Raw genomic sequence first — 16,868 nt, 5'->3', positions numbered from 1 at the left:
AGCTAATCAATCTAATCTATTAAAAGGTTTTGAAAATGTGGCCATTTTAGAGAACAGTATGTCAATAGTTACATGCATAGGAGACAGTGGGGGGGTCTGATATGGGGGCAAAGGTAGCGGTGGGAGCAGCGGATGTGTGTAGTGGCCCTTTGGAAAATCTGTTCCTCACAATGGCCTCAGATATCAAAAGAGTGTTCGCTGTCTCGGAATCTAACCAAGGGGAGATTTGTCTCTTGTGAATCGCTGGAGAAAACATTTGATAGCTTATGCTCAAGGACAGTGGCCTTCGAGAACGCCATGGAAGTCTTCAAAGATGACCTGGGAATGGTCAAAGCGGAAATTTCCACACTTAAAAAAAGAAGAAGCCGTCCTCCGAGATAGAGTTGAATCCTTGGAGAACAACTCAAGACGTAACAATCTGCGAATTTTAAATATTCCAGAAGGAAAAGAGGGTGATGACCTTAAATCTTTTACGGTGGCCCTCATTAAAGACACGATACAGATCGAAGAATCAGAGGACGAATTAAAGAAGGACATTCAAAGAATCCATAGGGATCCCTTCAGACGACATCCCAATCGGACAAAACCCAGGAAAATTCTAATTAACTTTCTGACTTTCTCTGAAAGAGAAATTATTAACAGCTGCTCTTAAACTGAAGACTTTAACATCAAGAGATTTTTCTCTTTCTAAATAAGGTCAGACCTCTCACGTACTACTTTGGATAGACAGTGGGAGTTGGATAAAAGAATGGAGGATTTCAAGAGACTGGGGGCAACTGTCCAACTAAAGTTTCCTGCACAGTTAAAAATTATGTTTAATAATAAAATTTATTTTGTAAAATCTGTGCAGGAAGCCGATGACCTAGAGGATCTAAAATAACCTTCAGTATCCCCTTGCATGTCAAAGAAAAAAAAAATATATATATATATATATATATATACACACATATATATATATATACACACATATATACACACACACACACACACACACACTAGCAATTTGCTTATATTTACACTTATAGGTTCTTCTCCTAAATCTGACATATGAAAGATATGAATCTATACATACAGCTTTGGAAAATAGTTAAAGAGTAAAACTGGAGTAGTTTAGAGCATACCGGCCGGTAAAATCTGGACTTGTCCAGGTAAATGGGGGTAGGGTTCTCCAGGGGAGAGTGGGTGGGTGTTAGGGAAGGGGGAGCACGGGTGTTGGGGCAGGAGGTTGAAAAAGGAAAAACTCATTCGCCTTGCATCTCAGCTGAGGTTCATTTTGTTCCATTTTTGGTTTGGTGTCGGAACTCCGTAGGATGGGGTAAAGCTAAAACCCAATGTTTTACCCGCCCATGAGGACAGTACAATGTTTATCGTGGAATGTGAACGGTCTGTGAGTCAAAAGTAGGAGGGAGAAGATTTTCCAGTATTTAAGAGATTCACCTGCACAGATATTCACCTTACAAGAAACACACCTTTAAAAAAAAAATTGATTAGTGAGTTCTGTGGGACGCTTAGGTGGGTAGAGCACTGTGCCTCCTCATGCCAGACGGCTAACATCAGAGGTGAGGCTATCTTAATAATAAAAAAAAAGCGAATGCCACCCTTTAGGAGGTCAGAACAGACACAAGTGGCAGGTGGGTCATAGCTAAGATTCTAGTGGAAAATATACTTATTACAGTAGTAGGCTATTACGGCCCTAACTAGGATGACCCGTCAACATTAAAAACTATTTTTGCAAATCTCCTGGAATTGCCCAATACAATCATTCTCGCAGGAGATTTCAATATAGTATTGAATCCAAAATTGGATAAATCACCAAAAAGTAGACCCAACATCCCTTCCAAATCTAGGGCATATTTAAAAATAATGATGAAGCAATATGCCATATGTGATATATGGAGGGAAAGATCTGGCTGTCAGTTGGGAGTATCATTTTATAATAAAAAAAACATGCATAAATCACGAATAGATTATGTTCTAATTAGTAGTGATCTACGAGGCAATATTAAGAAGATTGATTATCTGACTCCCCATTTATCAGACCGTGCTGCAGTTTGGTTAGATTTAGATCTGGTGGGGAAGGAACAACAGAAGGTATGGACCTTTGACCGTACTCTCCTTTTAAATGATGCCATAACTAGATATTTAATCCAGGAGACGACACCCTTTTTGGATATCAATATAGGTTCGGCAAATATTATGGTCGTTTGGGATGCCCTGAAGTCTTTTCTGAAAGGCTTAATCACAAATAAAACTGTTTACAAGAATAGACAATATAGGGAGGAGATCGCATCCATTGAGCGTCAAATGAAGATGCAGGAGGAGAAGATTAACAAAGTAACGGACCAGGAACAGGAACTCCGTCAGACACTAGTGGCAGAATTGGAATCCTCAAAAACTTTACTGGATAATATAATTCAAACTAGGATTTCCAATAGGTGGGAGGTGAGTAAGCTCTCCCACTTTGAATATGGAGAGGAGGCTGGGAGATTATTGGCCTGGAAAGCCAAATCGGTCAGAGCCCGAAATCATATCAAAGAAATAGAGAATGTGCACACTAGATCGCTAATAAGCAGGAAAGATGAAATAGGTGAAGCCTTTCATGCTTACTTTAAAGAGTTGTATGACAGGAAATTTACCCAGATAGAACATCTATTCAAGACTGGTTAAAACCAATTCAGCTAACATTAGGAGTAAATCAACGTGACAACTTAGAGGCTGAAATAACACATCAAGAAGTCAGGAAGGCACTTTCAGAATGCAAAAAGGGTAAAGCTGCTGGGCCAGATGGCCTTCCCGCCAAACTTTATAAAAACTAGGGGATGCAATAATTCCGGTCATGTCTGAGGTCTTTAATAAAATATTAATTGACGGAGTTCAACCACCCACTACATGGGGAGAAGCAAATATCCCCTTAATTTTGAAAGCTGATAAACCCCCTACAAAATGTGGGTCATACAGACCCATTTCCTTGTCAAATTCAGATTACAAGGTATTTTTAAAAATATTGGCAGATAGATTGGGGGCAGTAGTGGGGGATTAACTGCACACCGATCAAAAGGGTTTTGTAAAAGGCAGGAACCTCTTCGACCTTGCACATGATTTCATTGGTGCAATAGATCTTGCTTCTAATTTCTCCCTCCCTTTGGCGGCAATGACGCTAGATGCAACCAAGGCATTTGACAGAGTCAACTGGAAATCTCACTGCAGCCCTTGAGAAGTTTAATCTTGGGCCTAGATTTTGTCAAACCATCCGCCTCATATAGCGAGCCTTCAGCAAGATTGGTGGTAAATGGCAGAGTGACCAGGTCGTTTAAAATCAAAAGAGGAACTAGACAGGGCTGCCCCCTCTCCCCTCTTCTTTTTGATCTGTATATAGAGCCGTTTGCTCAGCGTCTTAGAGATGAGGTAGCTATTTCATCATTTAAGAGCGGTTCATGGGAGAGGAAGGTAGCCATGTATGGCGACGATATCCTTGTTCTTTCCTCCGATTTGGAATCTTCTTTTCCCCAGGTCATTATCTAGCGCGAGATTTCGGCCATGTTTCTGGCTACGAGCTCAATGCAGATAAAACGGAGTTAATGACCTGGAATTTGCCGGAGTACCGATACCAAACCAAAAGTGAGTTGCGTTACTTAGGAGTTAAAATAGTCCCAGAGATAGATAAGATAGCTAAAGTAAACTTTGAGAATATCCTAAAAGAGTAAAAAAACTCATGAAAGTTTGGGTCCATCTTCCATTGTCTATCTTGGGAAGAGTGAATTTGATAAAAATGATATTCTTACCAAAAGTAACCTTCTTATTTAACACGATTCCACTAAATTTTGAGAAACTGTTGATAGACAAGTTCCAGCAAGCTATCAACGGGTTTGTGTGGGCTTATAAATCCACTAGAATATTGTGGAAAAAACTAAGACGGAGAAGGAAGAAAGGCGGTCTCACTCTTCCCGATTCAGTATTATGCTTGGGCCTTTCAGCTAGTGCACTCTAGAATGCTGCTAAAATCTCCAGACTCGTCAGAGAGGCAAAATGTTTTGAGCTATGCTACAACAATCGGGGCTTCCATATGAAGGTTTTCTATTCAAATATGAGGACAAAATTCTTTAAGAAGGTTAGACTGAAAGTCCTAGGTGGCGCGGCTCAGATTTGGGCCAGAATTAAAAAACTAACGGGCCTCGAATATTACTCAAGGCTAGCTCCTCTGTGGGATAGTCCAGGAACTCCTAACTGTCTTCAAGACTTGTTGGCTGTCCCCCTAAAAACAGCTGGGTTATTAACATGGGGGGATTTAGCGGTAGATCGAAAACTTAACTTGGACTGAATTAAATGATAAACTGGAGGACGGTATGTCTAGATTTAAATACTTGCAGCTAAAAAGCTGGTCCCAGGATCTAAAAAATCCAATAGGGTTGGGGAACCCTTTGGAAGAACATCTGGTTAATAGACTAGCAGGGAAGAAAGATCTTGTTCTTTTATTGGGCAATTGAAGAATCTATTGATGGAGATTTTGAGTTAGCCGTAGAGTTGTGGGGGGAATTCTTCCCAGGGATAGACTTGGTGGACTTGTGGCAAAGCTTATAACCCTCTTTTCTCAGCTGTTAAACCAGCTTGGCTGAGGAGGAACCACTATTTCACCACACATAGAACCTATCTTTCTCAAGCGAAGCTCTCTAAAATGTCTAAAGCCCCACCTGCTAGATGCAAAAAAATGTAATCTGGAGAGTGTTCCTGATGTACATATGTTTTGGGAGTGCCCATCTTTCTGTATTTTGGAAGGGTGTTGGGAGTCTCGTTAACATCTATTTTGGGCCACACAATACAGATCTCTTAAACTTATTATCTTTGGTATATTAAGTGACATCACGGGCTGCAATAGAGGTTTCTTATTTTTTGCTATATTAGCCAGATGGGAAATATGTAAGAGATGGGTCGAGACCACACCGCCCCACACATACGGACTGGCTTTCTGCCCTGTATAAAACATCAAAGACAGACCTGGCCAGATTGAAGAACTCTAAGAAGAGAATTATCTGGGATTGCCCGTTAAGCTGGACTTCAGTCTAATCCTTTTTTTTTTTTTTTGGCACAGTTCACCAACTTTTTTTTTCTTTCTTTTTGTCCTATGATTAAGCCTCAGGGATCTCTTAGACTGTGCTGGTTTGTGCTATTACCCTAGGGGCCCCAGCTGTCGATCAATGGTAGGCCACCAGCATCAGTCGTCGGTTTTAAGGAACCTGTAGAGCATGGCCATCCTCTCAATATCAACGGGAGGTCAGCAACTGGAAGAAGTCGGTACGCCACTGGTAGGTGGGGGACAAAAAGAGCGTGGAGGATTACCCCAACGCCTACTCCTCTTAACAGAGTAAGAGAGGCAACCTTTTGATTTCAGGTTAGCTGGGGTTGGAGGCCAATGAGGAAAAAAAACAACAAACAAAACAAAAAAGAAGGTCAACCATGATTGTAGAAAGAACTATATAAAAAGTGGGAAGACAGTCTCTCCTACACAAAGCTCATTTCAGAAATATTTCACCTTAAAAGGTGAAACAGACAATAATTCTGAAACAAAACCCCAGGGTATGGCATTGAAGCAGCAGTCCTCAAAACACAGGCCAAAGTCCTGAATGCCTACAATGAAGGAGAGATTGAGTTATTCAAATAACACCATGATTAACTCAAGAGAATGAGGTTTTCATTATAACATACGATTATCGAAGACAGCATGATTGTCTGTACATTTAATTAGAATTGTGCTCGGAGAAGGGGATAGAGTGCTCGGGAAAGAATGTGTGCTAGTGAGGGTTGTAGGAAAGGAAAGGCAATGTGCAATATATACATCAGATACAGCTGAAACCTATCCAGCTTAGTGATGGCAAATTAATATAACCAAGCAAAAACCAAAGGAAATGATGGACGGAGTGTTGAACATTGCAAGCACTCACCCCCAGTCAACTGATCTGGGTTTAATCCATCACCGTTCTTTAGCCCACTCTGCCACCCCAGTTCAGACATGGCCATATGCAAATCAGTCTGACCCTGTGCCTCATGCGAACAGTCCAGCCCGAACTGCCAAGCCATGTCTTCTCTGGACCGGAAACAAGCTTCCTAGGACCGGTTTCTGGCATTTCAGCCGTCTTCAGCAGTTCGGGCTGGACTGTTCCCATGAGGCACAGGGTCAGACTGATTTGCATATGGCCATGTCTGAACTGGGGTGGCAGAGTGGGCTAAAGAACGGTGATGGATTAAACCCAGATCAGTTGACTGGGGGTGAGTGCTTGCAATGTTCAACACTGCCGTCCATCATTTCCTTTGGTTTTTAAATTAATATAACAAACATAGCAAATTGTAGCTGCAGATAATCAATCTGTTGACTATGCTTGCAAAGTAACAAGACTGTCGACATTTCGACCCCTATATACAATCAAGGTAATTTAATCTTTATCCTGGGGTCTTCATCAGGACCAAAAGGGGGTGAAAGCAGAACACCGATTAGAGGCAGCAAGAAAAATCAGGCCGCAGGCTGAGAAACGATGAGCTCTAAGGCTCATGAAGATATGCAGTTTGATTGCAGGCAAACTTGAAATAGTGATGGGGCACGTGGCCTCATAACACGGGGAAAAGTGGGTCGAAACGTCGACAGTTTTATGTTACTTTGCATGCATAGTTGACCGAGATTATCTGCGGCTACAATCTACTAGGTTTGTTGTATTAATTTGCCATCATTAGGCTGGATAGGTTTCAGCTGTTTCTGATGTATATAGTGCACATAGCCTTTCCTACAAACCTCACTAGCAGATTCTTTCCCGAGCACTCTACCCCCTTCTCCAAGCACCATTTTAATTAAATGTACAAACAATCATGTGGTCTTCGATAATCATGTGTTCTAATTAAAATCACATTCGCTTGAATTCATCATGGTGTTATTTGAATAACTCAATCTCGCATCTTGTAAAATTAATTTCCACTGTGAGCGCTCTTTTTTTTGTACTGTTTACTACCCGGGTCCAGTGGTACCCTAGGGTTACACCATTATTACATAACTCTACAATGAATAAGAGACAAGCGGGATTGCCCATTTAGATTTGAGCTCAACGTTTCAAAAACAAAGTCGGAAATGGCCAAATTTAGTTGCCTTTCAAGAGGCAGAAATCGCAGATTCCTTCGATTTATTTCCTATCCTGGCAAACATAAAATTAGTAAACACTGCCCAAACCCGGTTCATTCTGTTGTGCAGTCCCCCAAGGATTTAGTTAAACACAATGGAAGTCACAGATCACAAGTACAATATCTGGACAGCTGCGGTTGTTAATTAAAGCTGGTTGGGTTATGTGCGGTGTGTATATATTTATAAAAAAAAAAAAAATAACAGCGTGCCAATCCATGACTTTCCTGGATAAGCCAGAAAAACGTTCTTTTACACCCACAATTGCAGTGAGTTCTGAGAGTACAAGCAGAAAATGCTCAGCAAGGGAATTAAAATATTTCCACTCCTTAAGAGGAGGATTGAGTTTTATTTAAATCTTAAATCACAGCTCAAATCTGGTAATCCTAATACAGTACAATACCGATATTATAAAATAGGCTTATCAAAATTGTCTCCCAGTTCTACAGTGGACAGAAGTACGTTTATCGAAGGATATAGGCATCCCAGCAAGTAAGGGATGTTGCTTACCCTCCATCGTGAAAGAACTCCCCCCATTTTTTTCCAGTCTTTGAGATCAGCGATGCGAAAAGGACCGAAAATGCTTAGACAGTCTTCACACCTAGGAGAAAACATGCACATATTAATTATGAAATTACACAGTGCATTACATTTTCAACCTAATATTTCACTTTTTTTTACGTCAAACTGGCAGTGCTCGCGAGTTAGTTACCCTAAATTACTCAGATGTAACTTCTTAGTTTTCAGATTTTTGTGAAAAAATACAAAGCGAAAGAAGTTATTTTTTTACAGTTACATCAGTTTAAAATGAATGATACAGAAATTCGAGTAATTGACCAGTAAAAATAATTGCCTTTAATATGCAATTGTCAATACGTTATTGCAACCAATACATATTATCTCGGGTCACCAAGTTATCAGAATGGCAAATTTATTATTTTTTTAATCTGAGACTCCAACTGGAAAACTGCAACATCAATACAAGCACTGGCAAAACCAAAGACAGATCCTATGCGAAATCCTGGGCGTCATCGAAGCTTTCTCAGGGTGACGACTGACCTAGGGCCCAATTTCCACAGCTATACACATTGTAAAAAAAACAGAGTTGATTTTGCTGGGTGAAACAGGACGTGTCCAGGTCTTGTTTTTGGGTGCTTTGAGTTGCAGTAACTAGGGCCAGTCACACAGGAGGGTGGGTTGAGGAGGGGAGGAAAGGTGGAAGGGAGGAAAGGTGGGAGGGGTGGAGGAGAAAAATTAATTTCTTGTACAGCACTTTCATCCTTTTTCCCCAAACAAACCTGTGTATGCATGTATATTTTTCCTATTAACTCATTGCCCGCCAGAGAATCCTCAAACCCTGGGTGCCCTTACAATCCCAAGAAGGTTGGAAAAATAAAACAAATTTGGCATGGGTGCCTTATCTGGACAATGCATGAAGGTGTAAGAAGGAATTACCGCAAATATAAAAATAAAAAATAAAAAAAAAAAAGCTCTGCACGGGGGACCGAAAGGCCCCAGCAACTAAAGGGTTAAGATCAAATGGGCACAGCACTACAGTCGCAAGTCATACATGGAACTCTATATTGGAAATATGCAATAACTAAACAATTGTTACCTTATGAAGCATTGGCAGGTCGCCAACCAACATAGCAACAAGCGTTTGGTGACATGCTACTACTCCCTGGCACTTGAAGCTGTAGCACGCACGGCAGCAAGAGTTGGATGAACAAGAGAAGAGAAGTGGAAGCAATAAGGAGAGTCATGTATAAAGGTCACTGATATGAGTTTCCAGAAGTTTCTTTCCATGTATCGTCTCGAGATGGACAATCAATGAAATTCATTGCAGTATTGAGGAAGTCTGTACTTGGTATAGCAGTTCGAATGTTGATGCGGTCATTGTTCCAGCTACTGTGCTGGGTTTCTGTGATAGAGATAAATTCCACCATGTTTCGGCAATGCCCAATAGAATATCAGATATAACAAAAAAACTGCTAATACTGCAACCAATTTTTAATCTCAGCTTTTCTTATGAGAACACGTTTTGAAATGAAACAAAAAGTGTAGAAGATCTTGGTTTTCTTTGAATTAATCAATAAATTTATTTTTTTCATTTTTTAAACTTCCATAAGAGCAATTTTAGACTTCAATCGTCTATTAACAAGTTAATCACAAAGGTTATATCATTTTTAGATTACTCAAAATCTCTTGTGGTCTTTTGATTAGCCGCAGTCTCTTTGGCCGTATCAATCTTCTGGATTTTTTAGGAGCTGTGCATCTGCTTCGTCTTTCGCGGTGTTCGAAAGAGGTGGAATCGGCGTTAGTCACGTGACTAATCTTCCATTCACCATCAAGATGGCATCAAACCAGCGATTTTCTCGCTAAAACAAAGAATAGCTGACAGCTTCCATTCTCACTCCTCCCTGACTCCGTAACGGAACTTTGAACAAGTTACATTCTTCGTCAGATTGGTAGATCATAACAAGTACCAACCAGAGGTCCTGATGAGAGCCCCCAGAAAAGAATGGGTCTCGAAACGCGTAGACCTTGTCAAAAGACCACAAGAGATTTTGAGTAATCTAAAAATGATATAACCTTTGTGATTAACTTGTTAAAACCATTCTTCTGTGGTCTAATTAGAAAGATTAGGTCGTTTGTTTAACGATGTTTGTAGTATATGTTTTTCTTAGAATGTGTCAGGAATGTATGTGTACGACAACACTATATGAATGAATGGGATGTTTGAATAGTATATTTGATGGGTTTCATTTAACGGTGTGGAAAAAACTTCTTAAAATCAGTCATCAATAGACGATTGAAGTCTAAAATTGCTCTTATAAATGGAAGTTTAAAAAATGAAAAAAACAAAAATAAATCTTTGATTAATTCAAAGAAAACAAAGATCTTCTACACTTTTCAAAACGTGTTCTCATAAGAAAAGCTGAGATTAAAAATTGGTTGCAGTATTAGCAGTTTTTTTGTTATATCAGATTAGCGGCCTAGCTCTACTGCTTTCGGCCCACCTCCAGTGTTGGTTTTGGCAATAGAATATCAGACATTTTCCAAAAGATTCCAAGTGGTGAAGGCATTTTTTAACACAAGTGGCTCAGTACAGTACAATTCCAATTGATACTCACTCTGCAGCTGCAGTCAAGGCAAATATGTTTTGAAAGGACTACAATACTGAAAGTGGTGGTCTGGATGACAGTCCTGTAACTTGTACCACACAAGTCTTTCAGTGAGAGGGGGTTGAGGGTTTTGTGTAATATGTATTCCAGACCAGAAAGACAAACGGCATAATTAAAGTCAGGATGGTTGCAAAAGAGAACACCATCATGCATGAATGAGGACTTTCCATCATATCAACAAATACTATAATCCATCATAACGTAATGCGTGTCCAGGCCACCCATTTCCCCATGCAAGACATGGCTCCTGTTATCCAATACCAGCAGCACACATTTCCACTTTACAACAGCTCATCAGGGTCATGCACATACCCCCACTTTAAATCAACCTTATACACCTACAAGATTAACTACCTCCCACTGCACCATATTGAGATGCCACACAATCGGGTAATAAAAGAAGTTAATCTACTTTCCATTTTTGGGTGCGGCCACACTAGAAAGTATGTGTCAGAGCCAAGACAGTCAGTCAGAATAAAGTCATGTTGTACACATGAAAGCAACACCCTGCTTACCTTACTACATAACTTACATTAGAAATCCTGCCTTACATTACAATGTCCAAGTGTTGCAAGCAACTCCAGATATCCACTGCTGCTGCTGTATAAAAAAAAAACTATATCTCTGTATTGGAGGCCTGGGACAATACTGCCCACTGGAGAACACGGAGTTTAACCAGAATTAATATATATTTGTCTGGAAAATGGTTCTGGTTTCTAGACCATGTCATATGGAAAAGAATGCCTTGTAACAATGTGTTGACATTGCAGAAAATGAAGACATGGCCCCCTAGCACAGTTACGGAGGCTAATGACGCATACTTTGCTGAACACCACAATAAAGTCAACGGAAGAGTCTCAAGAAAACATGATGCAGAATTTATTCAAGGCAGATACATAACTTGCATCAAGGCAAGACAGATCGCCGCAGAGGACGGCTGGGAGACACATACAACTCCCAGTCGCAAGCCAAGGGGAAAGGATCATTGCACATAGACATTGGAATGGGTGTCATTTAAGGAAAATATAGTCAAGAAAATCCTAAATGTGAACCCCATCAAGTCAATATCTTCATTAACGAAAATATATCTTATGAAGAATTTGTGGCAATGGTGCCATGTGTGATGGCTTCAGGGTACGTCAGACCAGCAGATTTTAAGCTGACACCACACTACCTGGTTAAACAACTACCGTCCATGCTGTTGTGAACAACCTTCTAAGATAGGCTTTCCTCATCATTTCAACAGTGGTGACAGCACCCTGAAGGAATAACTAATGTGAGAAATTGGATATCACAGTCTTCCTTGGATTTGTCAGGTTGCTGCGACTCAATATGCCACTCGTGCCAGGTACGTATGTCATATTAAAACACAACTATTTCTCTCCGATTTTCCTCAGGATATTTGTCAAAACCTGGTTGTGGGGCAATCCAACCAATTCCCAAAAATCTATGTCAAAGAGGCCACCATTCTTTTTATTTTTTGAGCAGACCATGGTACCCTTCCTTTACAGGCAACATCCTCGGCCATGACAGCGTATATGTTTGCCAACGTGTACAGGTCTGAATGAGTGTGCTGCGAGCAGTGGCTTTGGCACAGTCACTCCTTCAAGTTTCGCATTAAAACTTCCCCACCTCGTCATGATCACCTTTAGTTACGATTTTCAGGAGTCTGAAATCTACAGAATCTACTATTCTGTAAAAAATAAATTTCTTGTCCCTTTGGTACCATGTAGTGCAGCGTCAAGTTATGGCGGCAATCTCATTGCATAAAAGCTTCAATATTAGCCTTTCTTATGTCAGGGCTCATACTATAGTAGAGTTTAAATTTTAGCAAGTTCCCTATTTTCCCACCTTTCCACAAATCTACATACTGGGACTGGGGGTAGCGTTAAGCAACAGTTCCAGGGCTAGAATGCCCTTTTGAGTGAGTGCAAACCTACTAAATTTCATGTTTGAGGGGTTTGACTGCTCTTCTTTAATCTTTTCCCATACTAACCAAGGTTGAAAATGTACTCCCAACAATGGCATAAGCAAAACTTCTTCCAGGGTTGGAAGGAAAAAACCAAAATAAAATAAATAAAATATATAAATAGGAGGTCGGAGGGAAAGTGCAATGACCAGTGAGCAAATTTGCTTGTGCTAAATAGCAGTTAAAATATTTTCTAGGAGTGCAATTTTCTGGCCTGTAAAATCTTGTGATTTCATGAAAGTCTTAAATCTGTATTAATGCAAGGACATATACCATGGGTGAATTTTGTTGGCTCTCTAAGAATTAGACCCCTAGTAAAGATCAGGAGTTAATCAAGCCCTTTTGTTTTTTTATTAACATTCTATTTCTATTTCTCTATATCAATCTATCTATCCATCCATCCATCTGCTGTCTTCAACTCTTTCACAAGGAGCATCCCGGCACACAATGTAGTTTTGTTCAGTGTCAGGGACAACAGTTGCAATGTTTGCTTTTTGAGTCCCAAAAAATATTGCTTTTTGCAAATGTTTATTATAATGGTGAGGACCTGGCGATATCTACAACGTTTACAAAAACCATATCAAAGCTTGAAATGCACTGACAAAACCTAAAGGCTGGCCATCAATAGCAGACCAATTGGCTTTGCCAATGCTGGTTTTCATGTTTAACATACCTAGATGCAATGATTTTTCCATCATTGATATTTTTAGGTCGAGCCAACTGCACTTGCGTGGAGGTGATCTGTTGTATGTACTTTGTGATGTTAGACTCTTTTAGCTTTGGATTTGTCCATTCCCTTGTCTTGTAAAAATCATGCCATGTTTGTGGTTAATTGGACTTCCTGGCCCTCCTCTTTTTTAAGTTGTTCGCTCCCCTGGATTATTGCAGCAAGATCTGTAGGCTTCCACTTTTTCTTTATTACATATTGTTTAGGGACTATTTTTGGCCCATTTGCATAGCTTTGAAAACATACAACCGTATTTGCAGAGAGGCAATAGTGTTTTTAAAGCTATTGTGCACTTTTTTTGTTCTTAGTGACTTCATACATGCGGTTTGCTTTGTAAATATGCAACCCTGACTGCAAATGTGCAATTATGTTTTTAAAGGCTTTCCGCGTGGTTTTGTTTTTAATGACTTCATACGTGCGGTTTAATTGTTTATTTGTTTGTGTAAGATTGTTTGTGTTTTAACGTGTTTATTTTGTTACGGCGTACTTACTGTGTGTCTGTGTTCAATGGCTTCAAGCGTCTGAAGGCTTTCTGCGTAATTTTTGTTTAGTGACTTCGTAAGTGCTGTTTGCTTTGTACATATGCAGCCCTGTCTGCACATGTGAGATCCAGTTTTAAAAGGCTTTCTGCGTGTTTTTGATGGCTTCCTACGTGCTGTATAATTTTTTGTTTGCGTGTGTTCGTTTCTGTATCCGTTTCTTGTATGCTGCTCCCTCCGTCGTTTAACCCTCTCCCTCCACATCTTCTCCTGCAGGACTGTCAGCACCAAGCCTCCAGGAGCATAAACCAGCAGCAAGACATCCACCAAGTCTACCTTACCCCATGCTCCCTCTGCAAACAATGAAAAAACAAGTGTTGGGGGGGAAACATTTCCACAGATCGCACCCTCACTCAGAGCGCAAAGATTTAAGATACCTGCTGCAAAGAACAGGTCTTTGTGTGTCCAGCGGTTTTCAGGCAATAATAAAAATGTAAAGGTAACTTTGGCAATTAACCCCTTCGCTGCCAGGCCTTTTCCCCCTCCTGTGCCACACCCTTTTTGGGCTTTTTGGGGTAGTGCGCGCTGAGGCTCCTGTAACATTTTGACCACATAAGGTATCCATGCCAAATTTGCGTCCTTTTCTTCAACATCATGGGGATTCTAAAGGTACTCAGGGTTTGTGGATTCCCCTGGAGGGGTCACAGAAATGAGCCAAAATACAGCAAAATTTAGTTGGGAAATGGGAAAAACGGGCTGCAAATGAAAGCATCTGGGTTTTTCCCTGCAAATGTTATCAAAAAAGGGTTTGTGGGGCTGAAATTACCATTTTTCCTGCTTTTAGGGGATACCAGACTTGTCAGAAACCGAACATTTTTTACACAGTTTTGGCATTTTTCTGGGACATAGCCTATTTTTGCTATTTTTTGTGCTTTCGACCTCCTTCCAGTAAATGGTAGAAATGGGTCCAAAAGCAATAATGGATCCTGGAAAGCTATACATTTTAGCCAAGTAGACAAAATTCTGAATTCAGCAAGGGGTCATTTGTGTAGATCCATCAAGGTTTCTTTATAGAAACTAACAGTTAAATATAGGATAAATTGAAAATGTGTTGAAGAAAAGCCTTGTATCAACGTTTTCACCTGTAACTTCTTCTAATTATGACAGCTCTTTGAAAGCAATATACCGTTACATCCGCTGGACATTACTGGTTGTGGGGATATATAGGACTTGTAGGTTCACCAAGAACCTGACGAACCCAGAGCAAAAAAACTGAGCAGCAACTTGCAATGATTTTTATTATGTACCGGGTATATAGTAATTATTCTGTAAAAATATGTACATGGAAAAATCTGTATGAAAGACAGCTATGTATTTCTGAAATGGGAACAAAATATAGAGTTTAGAAACAGTAGATATTTGCACATTACCGAAATTGGAAATACTCATCCTAGCATGAGAATAACTCATTTTTTAGAATGACTTCTTTTTTACACAATGTCTTTCATTTGGAAGGCAGAAATGCATCGCACGTCAATAGGTAATAACAGTTCCTTTACAAATCTGAATTACCGTAAGTCTCCCGATAAAAATGGTACCTCACTTGTATGGGTAGGCATAGTGCCCACGACCGGAAATGGCTCAAAACCCAACGTGAACACCACATTTTCACAATGCAAAATTACCCTTTTTTAAGCAAAGTGGCTAGCTGTAGTTTAACCCTAGCTCTGCCGGCACCTATTGAAACCTAGCAAACCTACACATTTTTTAAAACTAGACACCAAGGATGGAGTGACTTGACTGCCTCCCTCCAGGTTCTGTTACCCAGAATCCCTTGCATTCTGGGTAAGGAAACGTTGGGGGATCCACGCAAGCCATACCCTCCCTGGAATCCCCCGGGTGTCTAGTTTTCAGAAATGTGTGGGTTTGGTAGGTTTCCCTAGATGGCCGCCAAGCCCGGGGCCAAAAACTCATGGGACCCCCTTTGCAAAACCAGGTTGTTTTGGGATAGGTAATTTTGATGTCTCCTCAATAGGTTTTGGGCCCTTGCCTGACGCGGGCACTAGGCCTACCCATGCAAGTGAGGTACCATTTTTCTCGGAAGACTTTGGGGAACGCGGGGTGGGTGGAATTTTGTGGACCCACGCAGATTCCAGAACTTTCCACCACAGAAATGAGGAAAATGTGTTATTTTGGACACATTTTTAGGTTTGCAATGGATTCTGGGTAACAGAACCTGGTGAGAGCCACTCAAGTCACCCCATCCTGGATTCCCCTCGGTGTCTAGTTTTCAAAAATGTACAGGTTTGCTAGGTTTGCCTACGTGCCAACTGCGCTAGGGCCCAAAATCCACAGGTAGGCACATTGCAAAAAACAAACGAAAAAAAAAAAAAAAATCGGAGCCCAGTGGGCCTTCTGCCGGCCTGGGGGGGGGGGGAAAGAAATCGGGGAAGGGGATTTCATCCAGATATGCCCCTAAAGGGGCAGAAAGACTGGCTATTTTTTGTGGGGGCATTGGTATGACCATTTTGGGCAGCCACCACCACCACGCATAAAAAAAGCCTGCGTACTCGCTGGCGCCTAGTGGGCTTTCTGCCCCCCCTAGGGGGCAGATCAGGGGCCATTGCCCCCATCTGCCCTCCTGGGGGGGCAGAAAGACTGGAATTTCTCTAGGGGTGGGGTGGGGGTATTGGCATGCCCATTTTGGGGAGCCCCTACACTAATAAAACAAAAAATCCATGGTTTCTAGTGGGCATTTTGCGCCCCCAGGGGGGGCCAGATTGGGGGCTACAGCTCCCATCTGCCACCTGGGGGGCAGAAAGGCTGTAATGGTGGTGGGGGGTGGGGGCATTGGCGTGCCCGTTTCGGGCAGCCTCCACCCTAAAAACAATTGCGCAAAAAAAATCCCTGGTGGATAGTGGCCTTTCTGCCCCTCGGGGGGGGGGGGGGGGGATGGGGCAGATTGGGGGCTACTGCCCCATCTGCCCCCCGGGGGGCAGAAAGGCTGTAATGGTGGTGGGGGTGGGGGCATTGGCATGCCCGTTTCGGGCAGCCTCCACCCTAAATAAAATCCATCACCCTAAATAAAAATGCGAACACAATCCCTGGCGTCAAGTGGGCTTTCCGCCCCCCGAAGGGGCAGATTAGGGGCCAATGCCCCATCTGCCCCCCAGGGGGGGCAGAAAGGCTGTAATGGGGGTGGGTGGGGGCCTAGACTTGCCCGTTTCGTGCAGCCTCCACCCTAAAAAAATCCTTCAACAAACAAATCCCTGGTGTTTAGTGGGCTTTCTGCCCCCCCCCCCCGAAGGGGCAGATCAGGGGCCAATGCCCCATCTGCCCCCCCCAGAGGGGG

The 16,868-nt window shown here is 41.6% G+C and overlaps 1 protein-coding gene across 1 annotated transcript in view; it reads right to left on the bottom strand.

Moving 5' to 3' along the window:
* LNPK (lunapark, ER junction formation factor) overlaps window positions 1–16,868 on the bottom strand; it is a 527,269-nt gene that overhangs the window by 494,921 nt on the left and 15,480 nt on the right. The window contains exon 2 of the mRNA XM_085645246.1: window positions 7,667–7,757. Within this exon, the coding sequence (XP_085501372.1) occupies window positions 7,667–7,693 (27 nt within the window). The 5' untranslated portion in view covers window positions 7,694–7,757. The remainder of the gene's footprint in view (window positions 1–7,666; window positions 7,758–16,868) is intronic.

The sequence above is a fragment of the Triturus cristatus genome, chromosome 3_1, assembly GCF_964204655.1.
Source record: "Triturus cristatus chromosome 3_1, aTriCri1.1, whole genome shotgun sequence".
Classification (NCBI taxonomy): Eukaryota; Metazoa; Chordata; class Amphibia; order Caudata; family Salamandridae; genus Triturus; species Triturus cristatus.
The sequence above is the reverse complement of the archived record's forward strand: the minus strand, read 5'-3'. Positions and strand labels throughout refer to the sequence as shown.